At 50.7% G+C, this 15,930-nt stretch overlaps 1 protein-coding gene across 1 annotated transcript in view; it reads right to left on the bottom strand.

The window, feature by feature from the left end:
* DSCAM (Down syndrome cell adhesion molecule) overlaps positions 1 to 15,930 on the bottom strand; it is a 299,116-nt gene that overhangs the window by 137,338 nt on the left and 145,848 nt on the right. The window contains exons 3-6 of the mRNA XM_012730962.1: positions 15,546 to 15,692; positions 10,028 to 10,306; positions 8,934 to 9,209; positions 191 to 487 (exon numbers count right to left, since the gene is read on the bottom strand). Coding sequence (XP_012586416.1) covers positions 191 to 487; positions 8,934 to 9,209; positions 10,028 to 10,306; positions 15,546 to 15,692 — 999 coding nt within the window. The remainder of the gene's footprint in view (positions 1 to 190; positions 488 to 8,933; positions 9,210 to 10,027; positions 10,307 to 15,545; positions 15,693 to 15,930) is intronic.

Genomic DNA, 15,930 nt, shown 5'->3' on the forward strand with positions numbered 1-15,930 from the left:
GGGCCGTCGAAGGGTGGAGCCAGAAGAGGACGCGCTCACTAAGACCAGACCGGTTCGGAGGCCGAGGGGCGTCCAGGCGGGGAGGTGGGGCGGCCCCGCCGCGGGGGTCCGGGACTCCACCCGGCGCAGGCAGAGCCTTCTCCACTACAGCGAGTCAGGAGTGTTTTTGAGGAGCTGATTTGACAAGCACCTCTTACGTTTATTCGAGCCTGGTACAGGACGACTCCCGCCGAGTTGTTGGCCGAGCAGCGGTAGACGCCTCCGTCGCGCACCTGGGAGCTGGAGATGTTCAGGTAGCTGACCACGTTGCCCTCCGACGTGATCATCTGGCTGATGCGGTGGCCGGCGCCCTTGAGGATGGGGTCGTCGTCCAGGGTCCACGTGATGGTGGGCAGCGGGGTGCCCTTCACGTTGCACATGAGGGAAACGGGCTCCGCGGGACTCACCACCTTCTCGCTGAAGGCAGAGACGATCTTGGGCGTTCCGTCTGCGGGGAGACAGGAGGGGAGGAAGGGGTACACGCAGCTAATGGAGCGAGCAGTCCGGCTATTTAGGGGCTGGGGGGCGGCAGTGGCCATTAAATTCTACCCCAACGTCTGGGTTTATCGACCGCTCAGTTGCAGACAGAGTGCAACGGGAGCGCCTGGGCAGGTGCATGGCACCGCAAGACCCTCAGAGCAGCCAGGGGCGGGCCCCAGAGGCCGCAGCCCAGACTCCCCGCCAAGCCACAGGCACCGCCTCAGCTTCCCACTCCTCTCGCATAATGAGGGAGCGCTCACCAGGGAGTTGCTTAAAGGGCTGAAGAGCCGAACGGAGCCAGGTGATCTCATCTCTATCACTTTCTCACAAGAAATGACATTGTCTGGTTTGAACGGCAAGTGGTAAGTGCGTATCAATTTCTATGAAAACTCTAAGGACAGCTTCAGAAGCAGAAGCTAAATGCAGTCTGACCCTTCCCGCACGCACTAAACATGTCTGCAAGCGCCTCAAAAAGGGCTGCCAGGTTCTTTACTTCCACCAGGGGACACCTGAGAACCGGTATTTCAAATAATGATGCCGGGAGATCAGACAGGACCCAAGACTGGCCTGGGCAAACTAGGAATTTAGTCTCAGGGAAATGTGCAACAAATGTGCAGGAAGATTTTCAACCAAGATGTAATCTCCATATTCAGTATTTTTCTGTCATGTCTGTGGACTGTCTCCCTCGCATGAGGATGAGGGCAGCAGTGGGAGCAGGGACAGCCGGGGGTGTGACCGCAAGTGTGTACTTCCATTTGTCTCTCCACCGAGAGCACAGAGAGAAATAACTTTTTTAAATGAAAAACAAAAGAAGAGTGAGGTATGGCCTACTGGGCTCGGGAATTTAGGTCAAAATGGCCACTCGGGCCCTCCGCCGGTGCAAGGGGTTCAGTCTCGCACTGTGAGGCTGTCCAGCCCCTGCAGCGTGCGTTCGATCCCCGGCCAGGGGGTACCCCAGGACGCGGCAGACCCCTCCTGTCTTCCCGCTGCCCCCTCAGCAGTGGGTTTCAGTAGATCTGCCTGTTCTGCTCCCCACTCTGTGTCTGGGGAGTCTGCTCATCCGGTCCCCTGTACCCCAGCTCTTTATGCATAAATCTTTTTAAAAATGGCGATATCTCTTCATTTTTTGAGGCGGAAGTGAGTAGCTCTGACAAGTGGCGACCGAATGCGACAGGATTTCTGAGGTTGGATTTAAGCCGACTGGAGGAGAGGCGGTATTAGCTTTTTTGTTTTAATTCAATAGTTTATTTTTACATCACTTCCCATCTCAATAGGAAGCCCCACGGGTATGTTATTTTTTGATCACCATTGCTTATTTTTTACAGTGTAGAATGTTTCCCGCTGGTGTGGCCACCCACGGTGTCCTCACCACCTAAGGAGTTTCCAAAAATACATTATGTCTTCCCTTTAAGGCTTAGTCCTCTGCTGAGAGATGGTGAGCAGATTATTTTTAGTTTCTCACTTTTATTCTAGAAGCTCCAGAACACACACACACGCGTGTGCACACGCACACACGCACTGTGGAAAACTGCAAGTGTAAATAACCACAAGAAACGGGGCAGACGTGGGCATGACTTGGGTTCCAGCGAGAAAGGTCCCGCCAGAGGGTCTCTCACTGCGCCCAAACCTTGAGCCTGTTCTGCAGCCAATTGGTCTAGCTGTGTGAGGGTCTCAGACTGGGGGGCGATGCTGGGGTGCTTCCCACAGCCCTCACCCAGAGTTTGCATCAAATTCCTGAATTAGGGGATGGACTTCGATCCCCGCCTGCCCCGGAGGTGACCCCAGGGCTCAGCAGCCCTCTCCTGACCCGCCCGCTGCTCCCTCGGCAGTGTGCTTCCTCGATCTGCCTGTCCTGCTCCCCGCTGTCTCTGGGGAGTCCCCTCACCGCCCCTGGGCCTCTCGCATGTGCCCTAGCTCTGTGTGCATGACTAAATAAATCTTTAAAAAAAATCCTGAGTCATAGCGCCTTCCTCACTAGGTTTGGGCGCCTGAGAAAGCTCAGTGTGCATTTTCTCCAGAACCATTCATGAGAGGCGCATTTCAGCGTCGCTGGGTGACACGTGCCCTTCGCCATCAAAGACAAAGCAAAGAGCTCTGTAAGGCTGCAGTGCAAACTGCCGCCGCCCTCAGGCGCAGACTCGGCACACTCCTCGCTTCGTCTGGCCTAGGAGCCAGAGGGTGTCCAGGGAACTGCGGGCCCTGTGCACAGGCGCCGTGGCCTCTGGGCAGTGAGGGGTTCGGCCCCAGTTCGGGGTGTGCTCTGCCCCAGGTTCGGGTGCGGTTGGACCTACATTTCTCTGCACTGCTTTCTGCGCTCTGAAAGCTCAATGTCTATTTTATCTGTTGAGGACACTGGGCTGAGGTAACCCTCTTTCCGTGCGCCCAAACACCATTCTCAGGTGCACAGACGGAATGTGCCGGCCACAGATCCGCGCAGATGCAGCCATGACGCCGGCAGAAAACTCACACCCGCGCCCAGCTCCCTCCAGCCAAGCACCCCCCACCACACCCCCACCCTGCCCTGATGCCTCCCCCGGGCTCCCTGCCCTTCCTGGAGTTCCCAGCCCACTGTGAGGGAGCGCACCGTGGGCACACAGGGGCATCCTCCAGGCCGGGCGGCGCAGGACAAGGGGCTGAGCTCCGAGAGGCCCCCACGATGCCGCCCCCCACCCCCCACGCGGCTGCTGCTTCCAGTCGGCGACCGCCCTTCCCGCTCAGTCTCCTCTTCCACCTGCAGCAGCCCTTAGTCTCCTTGGTGTTTCTTGATTTTGACAGCTGTGAAGAATGACTTTGTCCTCGGGCATCAAACTGGGTCTGCCTGGTAGTCCCCGGTGACTAGAGCCAGTCTGTGCATTTTGGGTAAAAACAAGACGGAAGTGAGGCTGTTTCGGGGCTTCTTGGCCATTCGTGGGCCCCTTCTGTGAAGCATCTGACTCACTAGACGGCTGGTGCGTCGCCGACTCATTGTCCTTTATCCACACTGAATGTCGGCATGCGACAGCTACCCACGCGCACACATCCGTGTGGTGGCATGTCTGACGCGTCAGGCAAGGCCATTCAGTCACACCTAACAGTTCTCTCGCGTGTGGACAGTACACAGACTGTAGAAATGTGTGTTGTGTAAATAACGTATTTCTGCCCATGGGCTGTTTTCATTTTCATTTTTAGTGCTTCCCCTGTTCTAAGAAAGATTTTGTCTACCTCAACAATATTGAGAAAATTTCTTATGTTTCCTTTTAGAGATAGGGATTTTTGTGTTATATGATGATATGTAATTTATCAAAATACTTTTGCACAAATATAAGGTGTGACGTTGCTCTACTCATGTATTAGCCGAGAAGTTTCAGTACAGCTTTACTGACTGAACGTCGTGTGTTGCTTTAAAAATCAACTCACCCTACAGAAACACAGACATATTTCCGGGCCATCTGTTAAATTCTAACAAGGAATATACCCACCTTATTAAATGTAGTTTTATGTAAATCTTCCAGCCCAGTGGTTTGAGCCCTCCTTTTTCATGTTTATCATTTTTTATATAATAGTTTATTTTTGCATCATTTTTCCCATCTCAGTTGTCATCCCCGTGGGCTTCCCATCACCAAATCCCCCATGTGCCACCACCACAGTCCACCCACCGGTTTTTGATCCCATTCCCACTCCACCCCCGTAGAATGTCTCTGGTATCCAGTTACTCGTTAGTATTACTATTGTTTTACCACTGGCCCTTTATACTCCTGCTATGAGAGAAACCATCCGGTATTTTTCCTTTTCTTTCTGGCTTACTTCACTAAGCATGATCTTTTCCAGCTCCATCCATGTTGCTGCAAAAGGCATGAGTTTATCTTCTTTGATTGCTGAATAATATTCCATTGTGTATATGGAACACACTTTTTTAATCCAGTCATCCATTTTTGGGCATTTGGGCTGCTTCCATGCCTTTCCAATTGTAAATAAAGCAGCAATAAACATGGGGGTGCAGGTGTCTTTTTGAATCAGTGTTTTTGCGTCTTCTGGGTAGATACCTAGGAGTGGGGTTGCTGGGTCGTATGGAAGCTCTATGTGTAGCATCATTTTATTCTTTTTCAAGATTATCTTATTTAGTCTCAGTTCTTCTCTTAGACACATATATTTTTAAAATCGACTTAGACGGTAGGACATCATTTTTCCACACAAATGTTAAAACCAACCTGCAACGACTGTTGGGATTACAGTGGTTACTTCAGAAAGAAGAGTTAGCTTGAGAATATTCATTGCTCCCGTGCTTAGCTCTGGCACACCTCTCCACGTCTTCAGGTCATCTCAATTTTTCACTAGCCGCGCTGCATGGTTTTGTGAATTGCCACAGTTCACACCTGTAGTTAAATGTTTCCTAAGTATCTTGTTTCATGCTGATGGAAACGGACATTTTATTTTCCAATTGTTTGTTCCTGCTGTCTAGAAACACAATTCCATTCTCTACATTGTTTTTGTGGACTATGAATTTCTATAACTTATGCTTCTAGGAATTATTTATCGATTTATGTAATTTTCGAGGTAAGCTGAAAAGCCTGTGGTAAAAGCAGCTGAAAGTTCACCTTCCAACGACGTGCATTTCATCTCCCGTTCATGCCTTTCCAGCATCTCTAGTACAATGTGACTAGACCAGCTGTTACCTGCATAGTGTTATCATTACTGGGATGGCCACACTTGCCTTGAAGGCAAGCTGCTCCTGAATTCCTAAACAAACGAGTCTCTACAGAAAGAAAAAAAGTGTGTCTGGCTTTCCATCCTTAACTGGAAAACATTTAGTGCCGAAATATTTAGTTACATCTTGTTCAGAGCTGCTTTTATAGGCCAAAGACGTTCCCTGTAATCCTGTGCTGATGAAAAAATGTTCACCATGAGTGGCTGCTGAATATTTTTGTGTGATTTTTCTTTGGATCGACTGAGGTCATCGATTGCTTTTCTCTGATTCCATTAACCCAATGACTTAAATATACACTGATAAGTTTGACCTTTAATGCTTTGCTCATCTTACAATTAAGAGATGCACTTCATCTAAGACACAGTGTGAATAATACACATGCAACCAATGTTAACGTGCATATACACATGTGCACATCTCACCTTAATCCCAAGGCTGCAGGGCTTCATGAAAAGTATGTGTTGTGTAACACATAATCTTAAGTCATGTTTCCTTTGGGTTAGTTCTACGTCATAAGCTCTAATCTTGTACTGTGGTGACTGATAGTCAAGCCCCTGCTAACGGGCACACCGCCTCGCGCCCCTGCGCCTTCCTCCGGGCAGCTTCTGTCGCCGCCGAGCCCGCTGCTCTGAGCAGGCACCCACACCCGAGCCCCAGGGTCCCCACACTCTCATCCTCTGTTACTGCCTTCCATGCAGTGTTTTGTCTAGATAGAGAAGTCTGGGATGACAGCCCAGGTTTTTTTAGTCCCTTTCAACACTTGAAGATTTTGTCCCACTCTCTTCTGTTTTCGAAAGTGTCTGCTGCAGCGCCATCATGTCCATTGCGAGTCCCCTGCGTGAAGAGCCCCTCAGAATCACAGGTATTTCCATCTATCGTTGCTTTTCATCAACTTGACCTGATGTGCTTGTAGGTGATTTTCTTTGTGTTTATTTTTCTTGTGGTCTGCTGAGTTTCTTGGAGCGATGACTACACTAAATTTGGGAGCTAGAGTCCATCATTGCCTCAAGTATTTGCTCTTCCTCATTCTCGACTATTTTTCTTAGCCTCTATCTGTACATTAGAACATCTGATAATGGTCTCACCCGGCCCCAGGGCTTCTTTGTGGTCTTCGCCTCTGGACGTCAGTGAGTAATGCACAAACACCAGGCTTCAAACTCATATTGGTCCTTTCACCTTCCTTCTCCAACATCCCATTTAGTTGATAAGTGAAATTTTTTTATACCAATTGACTTGCATTTTTTATTTTATTTGCTGGTCTTTCCCATATTTTTATGGGATGTTCAAGCTACTGAACATCCACTGAAACCCTTGTCTGCTCATTCTAACACCAGGGTTCGCTCAGGTCTCCTTCTACTGCCGACTGTGTCTTCTGATTGCTGCTTTTAATATTCTGGGTTTTTTAAATTTTTAATTGATTGTATGTTTCTATATTTTTATCCACACTTGGATTCTCTTTCATATTTTTGCAGTTCAAACATCAACCCAGTAATTCAAGGAAGTCTATTGTCTGAGTTTTGGTCTCTTCATTGTTATGTCTCCTTCCCGAATTCCCCCTCACCCCTCAACATGCGGGGAGTTGACAGCCCAGACCTTGTCTCACTGCGCCTCAGTCCCCTCAAACTGCATTCTTCTGCCTTTAGCCTCGTGTTCTAGTTCCCCGCCCCCCCACAGGGCCTGGGGAGTGCCTCTCAGGAAGGTGGCACCAGCACAGAGCTCAGCCAACCCTTCCCCCTTCTTCAAGGCTCAAATCCTGTCTGCCTGTTTTCGGACATATCCTCAGTGTCAGTGCACAGCTTTGTTTTTCTTGAAGGTCAGAGCTTTACCTTCTGGAAGTTAACCTGATACATACTGGGCTATCTTTGCCAAAAATAACAGCTGCTCTTCTTCTTTCTTTTTCCTTATTCTCTGTTCCACTTATTCCTCTTTGATTTTGAACTCACACTTGTTAGACTCCAGTTTCTTCCGACTTCCACTTCTTTCCTTGGCCTGTGGGAACTACACCAGATCCGGCACTGCATCGGTGGCCAAGCCAAGCTTCGCGCTCTTCCAGTCACTGTTCACCCGTAGCGGTGGGACGCTAGGCGGTGTATTGGGGACACTGGTCAGTCGCCGTCTGAAGGCAGCGCCTAGACATGGATTTGCAAGTGCGTTTTCGCTGAAGCTGCTTGTCCTGAATGGGACCTGACAAGTGACAAATAAATCCGCGAGAACACTCCGTGTGCTCCTCTGCCCTTTAATTCAAGCGACAGGCTTCTCTGGAGATGAAGGGAGACAGCACTTTCCCAGGGAGGCCTGAGCGTCTCCGAGATCTCTCTCGCTGTCACTGTCCGGTAGCCTGAACTCGTTGGCCATCACTATGGATTATCAATACGCTCTTCAGGCTTCCTTCGTCACACGAGATGGTTGCCAAGGTAACGAGACTTAGGTAATCGCCGTTTTCAACAAAGAATCTAAAAATAGTGACTAAAAAGAACGGCGACAGCACATCATCATTAGCCAACCGGAACGCTCCGGACTGATCACCTTCTATGCTTAACCGTTACGAGCAGTGTGAGCGTTCACGCTGAGCCCCTGCCTTCGGCTAATTCCATTTCAGCTTTACAAAGCACACTGACAGGCAATGCTTGAATCAGAGCGGGAATCTCATTGCTAAGCAAGCTTTTTCTTGAAAATTAGTTCAGGTGAAAAAAGTAATAACAGAAATGTTCTCTTATCGTCAAGACAGAGGGAAACTTATTTCCATATTTAAATGGATTTTATTCTTTCCCTTTAGGCTGTATCACAGAGTTATTTTAATCATATGATAACGGATGCACTTTAAATGATGTACAAAGTTCCAATTTCCAACAGGACACGCAAATACACAGATAAAAGCGGCTTCAAGTATTGGTGAGCAGCAATGTCTCTTGAATGCTTCCTGGGTAGCTCCTTTCCCTACTGACCGATGCCTGAAGATTACAGTGTGTGGTGGGCAGTAAGAAAACGAGAAACTTGCTGAGAGTCTATTAGCCCCCAAGGTAAAGCCTCACAAATTCCATTCACCTGAAGCTGTGACTGTTTGGCCCTGACCAGAGAGGCCTTTTCTTTCTTAACTCCAGCAAGCCCAATACCGAACTGTCCTTCCTTTTGCCCCCAAAGTTGTTCTCATCTGGGGGCATGTCCCCCGGGCGGGCATGTAACACTGGGGTCACTCCGGTGGTCGTCACGGTTCGGAGGCAGCTGGCGCTAACGGAGTGGAAGAGGCACAGCATGGCGCGGTCTTCCACGCGGGCCTGGAGGGCGGGGCTGGGGCAGGCGTCGCCGGCAAGACCGTGCTCCCAGGCCCGTGGCCGCTGCCTTGAGGGAGCTTTGAACACAAGCGAGAGTGAGGCTCACGCTAACTGCACGTTGAGTCACGTCGCCGACGGAGCTTCGGCCCGACAATGTGCCTCTGCCTGCCCTGGCTCCTGACGTGAATGACCGAGCCAGAACAGTCAGGCGCTTTCCTCGCGTCCCGACCCTTCCCCTCTTTCTCCCCTGCTGCAAGAAGAACTGGGGTGGGGACTCCCCGGGGCTGCTCCTGAGACAACGAAGCAAACACGGCGTGGAAATGGACGACGATGTAAAACACGAACGAACGAGTCAATCGGTCACAGCATGAATTAACCAAAAAAGTCAGGCGGCGACACGAAGCTGGACACCGCCCCCCCGCCCCCCGCCCGCCCTGCGCTGCTGGCGGCCCACTGACCTTCCAGGATCACCTGCACATAGTCTTGGGCCGACAGCTTGTCCTTGCGCACGAAGCACTGGTAGGCGCCGCCATCGCTCTTGGCCATGTGGTCCATGACCAGGTTTTCGTGGTTGGCGCCTGTGATCCTCACGTTTTTGCCAGGCTTGAGGATCTCGCCGTTCCGGTACCAGGAGAGCTTCTGGTCCTCGCTGCCAGTCACGCTGCAGGACAGGGCCACCTGGCTGCCCACGCTGCTCTTCACTTTCCTGGGGCTGATGGTGGCTTTCAGTGGCTCTGGGTTGGGGGAAGGAGAGAAGAAAATGAAGGCACCACACGGACATCCGTTCAACAGCATCTGGACCAGTGACGAGGCAGAAGCTTTGCACCAGGCCTGAGCCCACTGAGCAGGTGTCCCTACCAGCACACCCTGCCTCTGCGGGGCCCAGGCTGTGAGGGGGGCCCGAGGGTGTCCTGCACACCCTGCTTCTGCGGGGCCCAGGCTGTGGGGGGGGCCCGAGGGTGTCCCGCGCACCCTGCTTCTGCGGGGCCCAGGCTGTGGGGGGGGGCCCCGAGGGTGTCCTGCGCACCCTGCTTCTGCAGGACCTGCTGGAGCACCTCCCGCATTGCCTCAAGACAGTCTCCACCACGTGTCGGAATAGGTGTCACCACGCTTGGAAAAGGGGCCCGGGAGCCCGAGCTCGCGCCCCCACATGGGGCTTAGAGGCCCTTTCTCTACTGCTGCTAGTGCCCCAGAATGTCACATGGCTCTAGAAGCCGCTAAGGTCAAGCACAGGACCCCAGCTCGGGCCTGTGCAGCCCTCCTGACCCCACCCCCCCCAACGCCCCCGTCGGTGTCTAGTGCCAGAGGGGGCTGTTCTGCATCAGCAGCAGGCTGTGTCATCTTGGACACACGTCCTGTAGCCTGGGGGACAGCACCCACTGCCCGCTCCAGCCACACGCTGCCAGCTCTGGGGCCCACGTCCTCACCCCAAGGCGGGGCTAGCTACAGGCCTCCGTGCCCTGAGGGGGACGGAGGTGCGGAGCCGCGCCCTCCTGACCAGAGCCCCTGTGCGGCGGCCAGCACAGCCTCTGCAAGCCACCGTCCAACTCACGTTTCACGTCCAGGCGGCCTATGGCCTTAGCCGTTCCGTATCTGTTGGACACTTCACACACATAGCCACCCGAATCTGAGGGACGCGTGTTCTCAATGAGCAGCCCCGTCACAGTCTTCTGGAACCTTCCAGAAAGTTCCAGGGGCATGTTGTCCTTCAGCCAGCGATAGTCTGGCTCTGGGTGCCCCAGCGCTTTGCAGGGCAGCTCCACACGCTGCCCGGCCATGGCTTTGCGGTGGTCAAAACCATCCAGGATGGATGGAGCCGAGTTCGCTGGGTCTGCAGAGGAAAAAGAAAGACTCTTAGATGCAGTAAACGAGGCTCTGCGTCGAAGCAGCTGTTTTGAATCACTCAAAGGTGAGAGACACAAGTTCTGAAGAGAAACCAGGGTGTAATGAAGGCCTGTGCAGAACTGGCACGCCACACATTACTGCACCAGCTACACTGTGGAGTCTGCGCTCATGTTTACTTGGATTAGCTGGTGCTTGGTAATTGGTTTAGCTGGTTTAACGTTAGTTTCTCTATAGATCACGTGTGAGTGAAACCATACGGTGACTCTCTCCTTCTGGCTTATTCACTAAGCATAATATCCCTCATGGTTGCAAAAGGAAGAATGTCACCTTTTTCATAGCCAAATAGTATTCATCTGTATGTAAATACACCACATCTTCTTAAGCCACTGTCTGGTGAAGGGCATTTAGGTGGCTTCCATGACTCGAGCTTTGTGGACAGTGAGCAGCGGACACTGGAGGGCACGTATCTCTTTGCACTAGTCACACCAGATATTAATATGGATCTTGAAGATGTTGCATATGAACAGAAAAAAAGCCCTACTGACTTCAGTTTCTTCTTCTCAGATTTGCAAAAGGCAGACACAGACAACCTTGTTTCTCCTGCTGAGCACCCAGCATCGGCGTGCTTCAACAAGACTGGCCAGCTCCCGCCAAGTTTCGGGCTGTCTTCTAGCCAAAAAAGGCAGCTTCCTTTAAAAGACCACCAGCAGCAGCACTAGCTGTCACCTGTGAGGAAGCCGTTTGTTTATTTACTCCACAGCACCCTCGAACCCTCCATCCAGACCAGCCCAGAGGGGGTGCGGGACGGACAGGGGCGCCGGCAGCCCTCACGGAGCTGGCCTCCTGGTCCGGGGTGTGGGCGGGGAACGGTGTATGAACAGGCAGGACAAGGTTAGCTTGGAGAGAATGCAGTGAAGAGAATTAGAGAACCTGCACACCCTCGTTCACTGCGGCTAAACTGCGGAAACCCCCCGAGAGCCCCGACCGGACGAGGGGTCCAGGAGATGCGGTCTAGACACCCGGGACATTGCCCCACACAGCTGAACCCCGGCCGCGCAGCGGCATGGCGGGGCTGGGGGGGACGCTGCTCCGTGGCCTAAGTGGGGGGTCAAGGACGGCGTGGCCGCTCGTGTGCGGACGATAAAGCAGCAAACCAGGCGTCAGAGGCGAGCTCAAAAGCTGGGCCTGGGTAGCTGACTTCAGAACACATGCCCAGGCGGGGCGGGTGGGCACAAGGAGGGAGCAAGCGCAGGTGGGCGGGAGGGAGGGTGGGCAGGTGGGCGGCCGGTGCACGGCGGAGTGGCGCCTGGTGAGGGAACCCGACTTCTTTTTTCACGTACTAAGTTTTCTTTCTTTCTTTTTTTTTTAAATTTTTACATCATTCTTCATTTTGTTCATTTTTTCATCTTGGTTGTAATAAAGAAAACATTGGAATCAAACATTTTAGCCATTGAAAAGTCAATAAAAATTCAAAAAGAAAAGAAAGTGGGATACAGTCGAATGTGCACAGGTGTGCGTGCTGGCAGGAGGAGGGAAGGGACTTCTGGATGGGCCTCAGGGACTGAGGCCGAGAGGGGCACTAGGGTGAGCTGAAGGTGTGCAGCGTCAAGAGGAGGCAAGAATTAGACAGCGGACAAAAACGTCCAGGGGACCCCTGTGATACGCTGCTGCAAAAGACGACGTGCCTTCTGCCCGCTTTCCGCCGTCTGTACTCCTGAGCGAGGGGGAGACGCAAACGAGCTGCTCAAGGGCCAGGTCAGGAGTGATGGCTGGCGGCAGCTCAGCCTGCCCGGAGGGAGGGTGCGCCCAGGGGTCTCTGCGGTTCTAAGAAGAAGGTAGACGTGCAGATCCCCAGCCAGATGGAAAAACAAGGTCTGCGGTCTCCCGTTCCCTCTCTCCTAACTTCCTGTCTAGAGCACACATGAGGGCCACGCTGACCTCTAGGACACAAGGACAGAGGGCATGGCACCTGAATTTACTTAATTTCTACCCCTACAGTTCTACCCTTGACAAATGAAAACCTGTGTTCACTCAACGGCTTGTATACAACCGTTGCCAGCAGGGTGACTGGTGCTGGCGAAGAAATGGAAACTACCTGCAAGTCGGCCACTGAGTGCGTGGATGAACCACAGGCGTCGAGTCACGCGTCCCTCCGTGGCAGGGATACTTTCCGAGAGCTGCATCCTGGGTGATCGCTGTGTGACTGTCACAGCGTGTAACCACCCAGTCTGATGGCAGCTGCGACTATGGCTCCAGCCTACTACGAGCACGCACGGCCTTACGTGCAGCCTGCTGTGGGCTGAAGACGTTAAGTCACACAGCACTACAGGGGCGAGGGCGCATTACACACCAGCGAAGAAGAGAGAACCATCGAGAATGTCACAGCACGGGCGAATCTCCAGCGATCGTGCTAGAAAGTCATACACTCTGTGATTATATTTATGTTAAATAGGCAAAAAATGCGAGTCTGTAGTGGTACAATAGATTAGTGGCTGTCTGGTGCCGGCAGTGAAATTGGACTCGACTACTAGTGGGTAACAGTGATCTCTGGGTGACGGAAATGTCCTAAAATTGGAAGATACGATGGTGTAGAACTAAACATGTCCGTATGTGTGTATACTTTATATTTCAACTCTACCATCATTGACTTGTAGGCTGAAAATGGGTGAAATTTACAGTTCTAATAAATTTAGATCCCAAATTATTTTATACAATAGGAATGGACAGTGCTTGAGAAAGGCTCTTTGGGGACATTTAGTCACATGTAGGATTAATCCTATCAAAGGCACTGAATTTAATTTTCGACCTCTTAAAATGCATTCTGTTTTAAATTAGCTTTTATCAGAAAAATTTGCAATCATGCATAAAAGTACAGAAATGACATAATTCATGTCATCTTTTCATCCCGACGTAGCAGGCATCAATATGTTTTATCCTTCATCTAATTTCTGTGCAGGCCCTCCTCGACACGCTAATGCACATGAGTGAATTCACAACACTAGTGCTATCTGACCACTATACCCTGGTAGGATTTTCTACTAAAAAATGGAGAATTCTTAAGGTAACCAAATACTGCTATCGCACAACAGCAGAGACAGTCTCCTGGTGTCATCTGTCCCATTCTCATTTTCCAGAGGAATGATAAAAATCATCACCCTCAGCACTGAGTTAAACAAGAGCATTCTGTGGTTGCATCCAGCTCTTATGCCTCTTGAGAGTCCTCTTCAGAGCAGATCCCACCTTCTTTATTCTCCCTGGTGCCAGACTTGTTGAAGAACCCAGACTAGCTGTCTTGGAGGAAACCCTATTCTGGATGTTTCTTCACAGTCATTGCTGTTTTCCTCTGATGCCTTCGGAAACTGGAATTTAGTTCTACTGGGTTGGTCAGCTCAAGTTCACCATTTCCCTTCTCGCTGCAGCCACACAATGCATGGCTCCCCCTACTTAGTAGTGCTAAATGACAGGCAAGGTCAGGTCATAATGTTCGCTGAATTAATGATTTTATTAAGGGTGGAAATGGCAACTTTTCTAGATTTCTTATTTCCTTCACATTTATAGGTTCAGTTTCCTATAAATAAAGACGTGTTATGATATACAAAGGCAATAGGAAAAATAGGGAGGAGTTTTGTTGTCCTCATCACTAATTATCAAAATCAAAAGTTGGATTACTATTAGCACTGTTTATGGAGGTCACACGTTACTTTTGTTATTAGTTCGTTTATACTGGTGTAGGCAGGTAAATGTATGTGTATCTGTGCATGGATATAATCCAAATGAGTTGAAGGGTTATAAAACTATTTATCTGTTATACATGAAATGCAATCACTACTCTTGACACTTCCTAGATGCCCCAACCGGAAAGCCTGGGGTGCTTACCAAGCTCTACTTTGACCTTATACCGAGATCCACCCAGCCCCCAAATCTTTCCTGTCTCAGACTTATCATTATGAAGTTTCTCTTCAGTTCCAACAAGATCTTTTTTCAGGGTGTTGTGAACAAGCCAGCCTCTGTGCTGTTAGTAAAACTACTGTGGATGGAGATGACAAATGTCATTCGTTTTCTAATTCATTTCTTCTACAGTTTTAAAATTGAGTGCATTTTATGTACTTATTATTCTTAGCTTTAACAGAGACATAGCAGCCATAAAGCTAGGAGGTAAGTAACAAGTGACATACAAATAAGTAACAAACTGTAAGCTCAGAAGAGAAATCACTTAATTCTGACATACTAGTGGTGGACTTTGAAACGTCAGTAAGTTTTGACTGGAGGATGTGAAGAGGAATCCAAATAGAGCAAGGGGGTCTCCAGTGACAGTGATTTGAATCACCCAACATTTAACAGCCTCTTATCACTTCTCCCAAAGCCTGCAGTAAAGCTGCAGTAAAGTAAAGCCATTCACTGGTGGGGTAGTTTTTTGCGTCCTAAAGCGAGAGTGAAGGTCAGACATCTTGCATTTGACTGTCTAATACCAACATGGGCACTTCACTCCCAGAAGCTTCTCCCGGGAAGTGCTAAGGCCTTCCTGTGCGAACAGATGGTTGTGTGCTTGACAGGCGGCTGTCACAGCCAGTTGTACAGATTATGTGGGAGGCTGTGTTCCTGAAGTAGATGGCCCACAAAGGCAGGCAGAGTCTGACACGCTTCCCAGGGTAGAATGACTCTTCCAAGTTCCCTCCACTTGTGAGCAGTCCTAGAAGGGGTGGACAGCGCGCCTGTCCCCTGGCTGTGGGCACTTTCTCAGGCAGCCTTCTCCCTCACAGCTGTGTGGTGGGGGCACACCACCACTGGGATAGTGTCAACACTGGGATACAATGAAAGAAAGAAAAACGAAAAGGAAGGAACCACATGGAAGAACATCCTCCCTGCGTCTCCCTTCCTCAGGGGACCCCCTGACCAAATACGGTGGCCACTAGTGAGTGACAACTGCCACGGGGAGCGGGAGTGACAGGGCGTACAGATGAGTGGAGTGAGATGACATCGCCTTCCTGTTATAAACCACCTGGGCTGAGGGACTTGAGCTTTACACGCCGTGAGGGGACTTGACTTGGCATCTCTAAAGGTGTGTATTAGTCTCAGCACTGGTTTAAAGTGCCATAAACAACCAAAGTATCTGGGGAAAAACCAAGGCTTCATTTCAGTCATGAATGCACAGTTGTGGGGCCCGCAGGACACCAGAGAAGGGACAGCAGGAATGAACAGTAAGCGCGGGCTCGCCGGGTGTTTACCTGATACAAAAAGTCTAGCGCTGTTACTCTGCCTGGTCTCCCCGGTGTACCTGTGCCGCGTGATGCAGCGGTAGTTATACAGTCCGTCCTCGTTCTGGACATCTTTAATGTACAAGGCTCCCGTGGACGTGATGACGAATCTAGATCCTGCAAGACAGGAAGAGGACTGCACTTAGGCTGGACAGAAGCCACCCAGCGTGTGATCAACACCACCAGACCATCTCGCAACTGAAGGGGATTCAGTCTTGAAATAACTTTCTTTTTTACGATTGATTTATGTATGCATACAGAAATGGGGTACCGGCCAGAGGTGCAGGGGCGGTGAGAGGATTCACCAGAGACAGTGGGGAGCAGAATAGGCAGATCAACGAAGTGCACTGCTGAG

Source organism: Condylura cristata, unplaced genomic scaffold (assembly GCF_000260355.1).
Source record: "Condylura cristata isolate star-nosed mole 26May11 unplaced genomic scaffold, ConCri1.0 scaffold00003, whole genome shotgun sequence".
Lineage (NCBI taxonomy): Eukaryota > Metazoa > Chordata > Mammalia > Eulipotyphla > Talpidae > Condylura > Condylura cristata.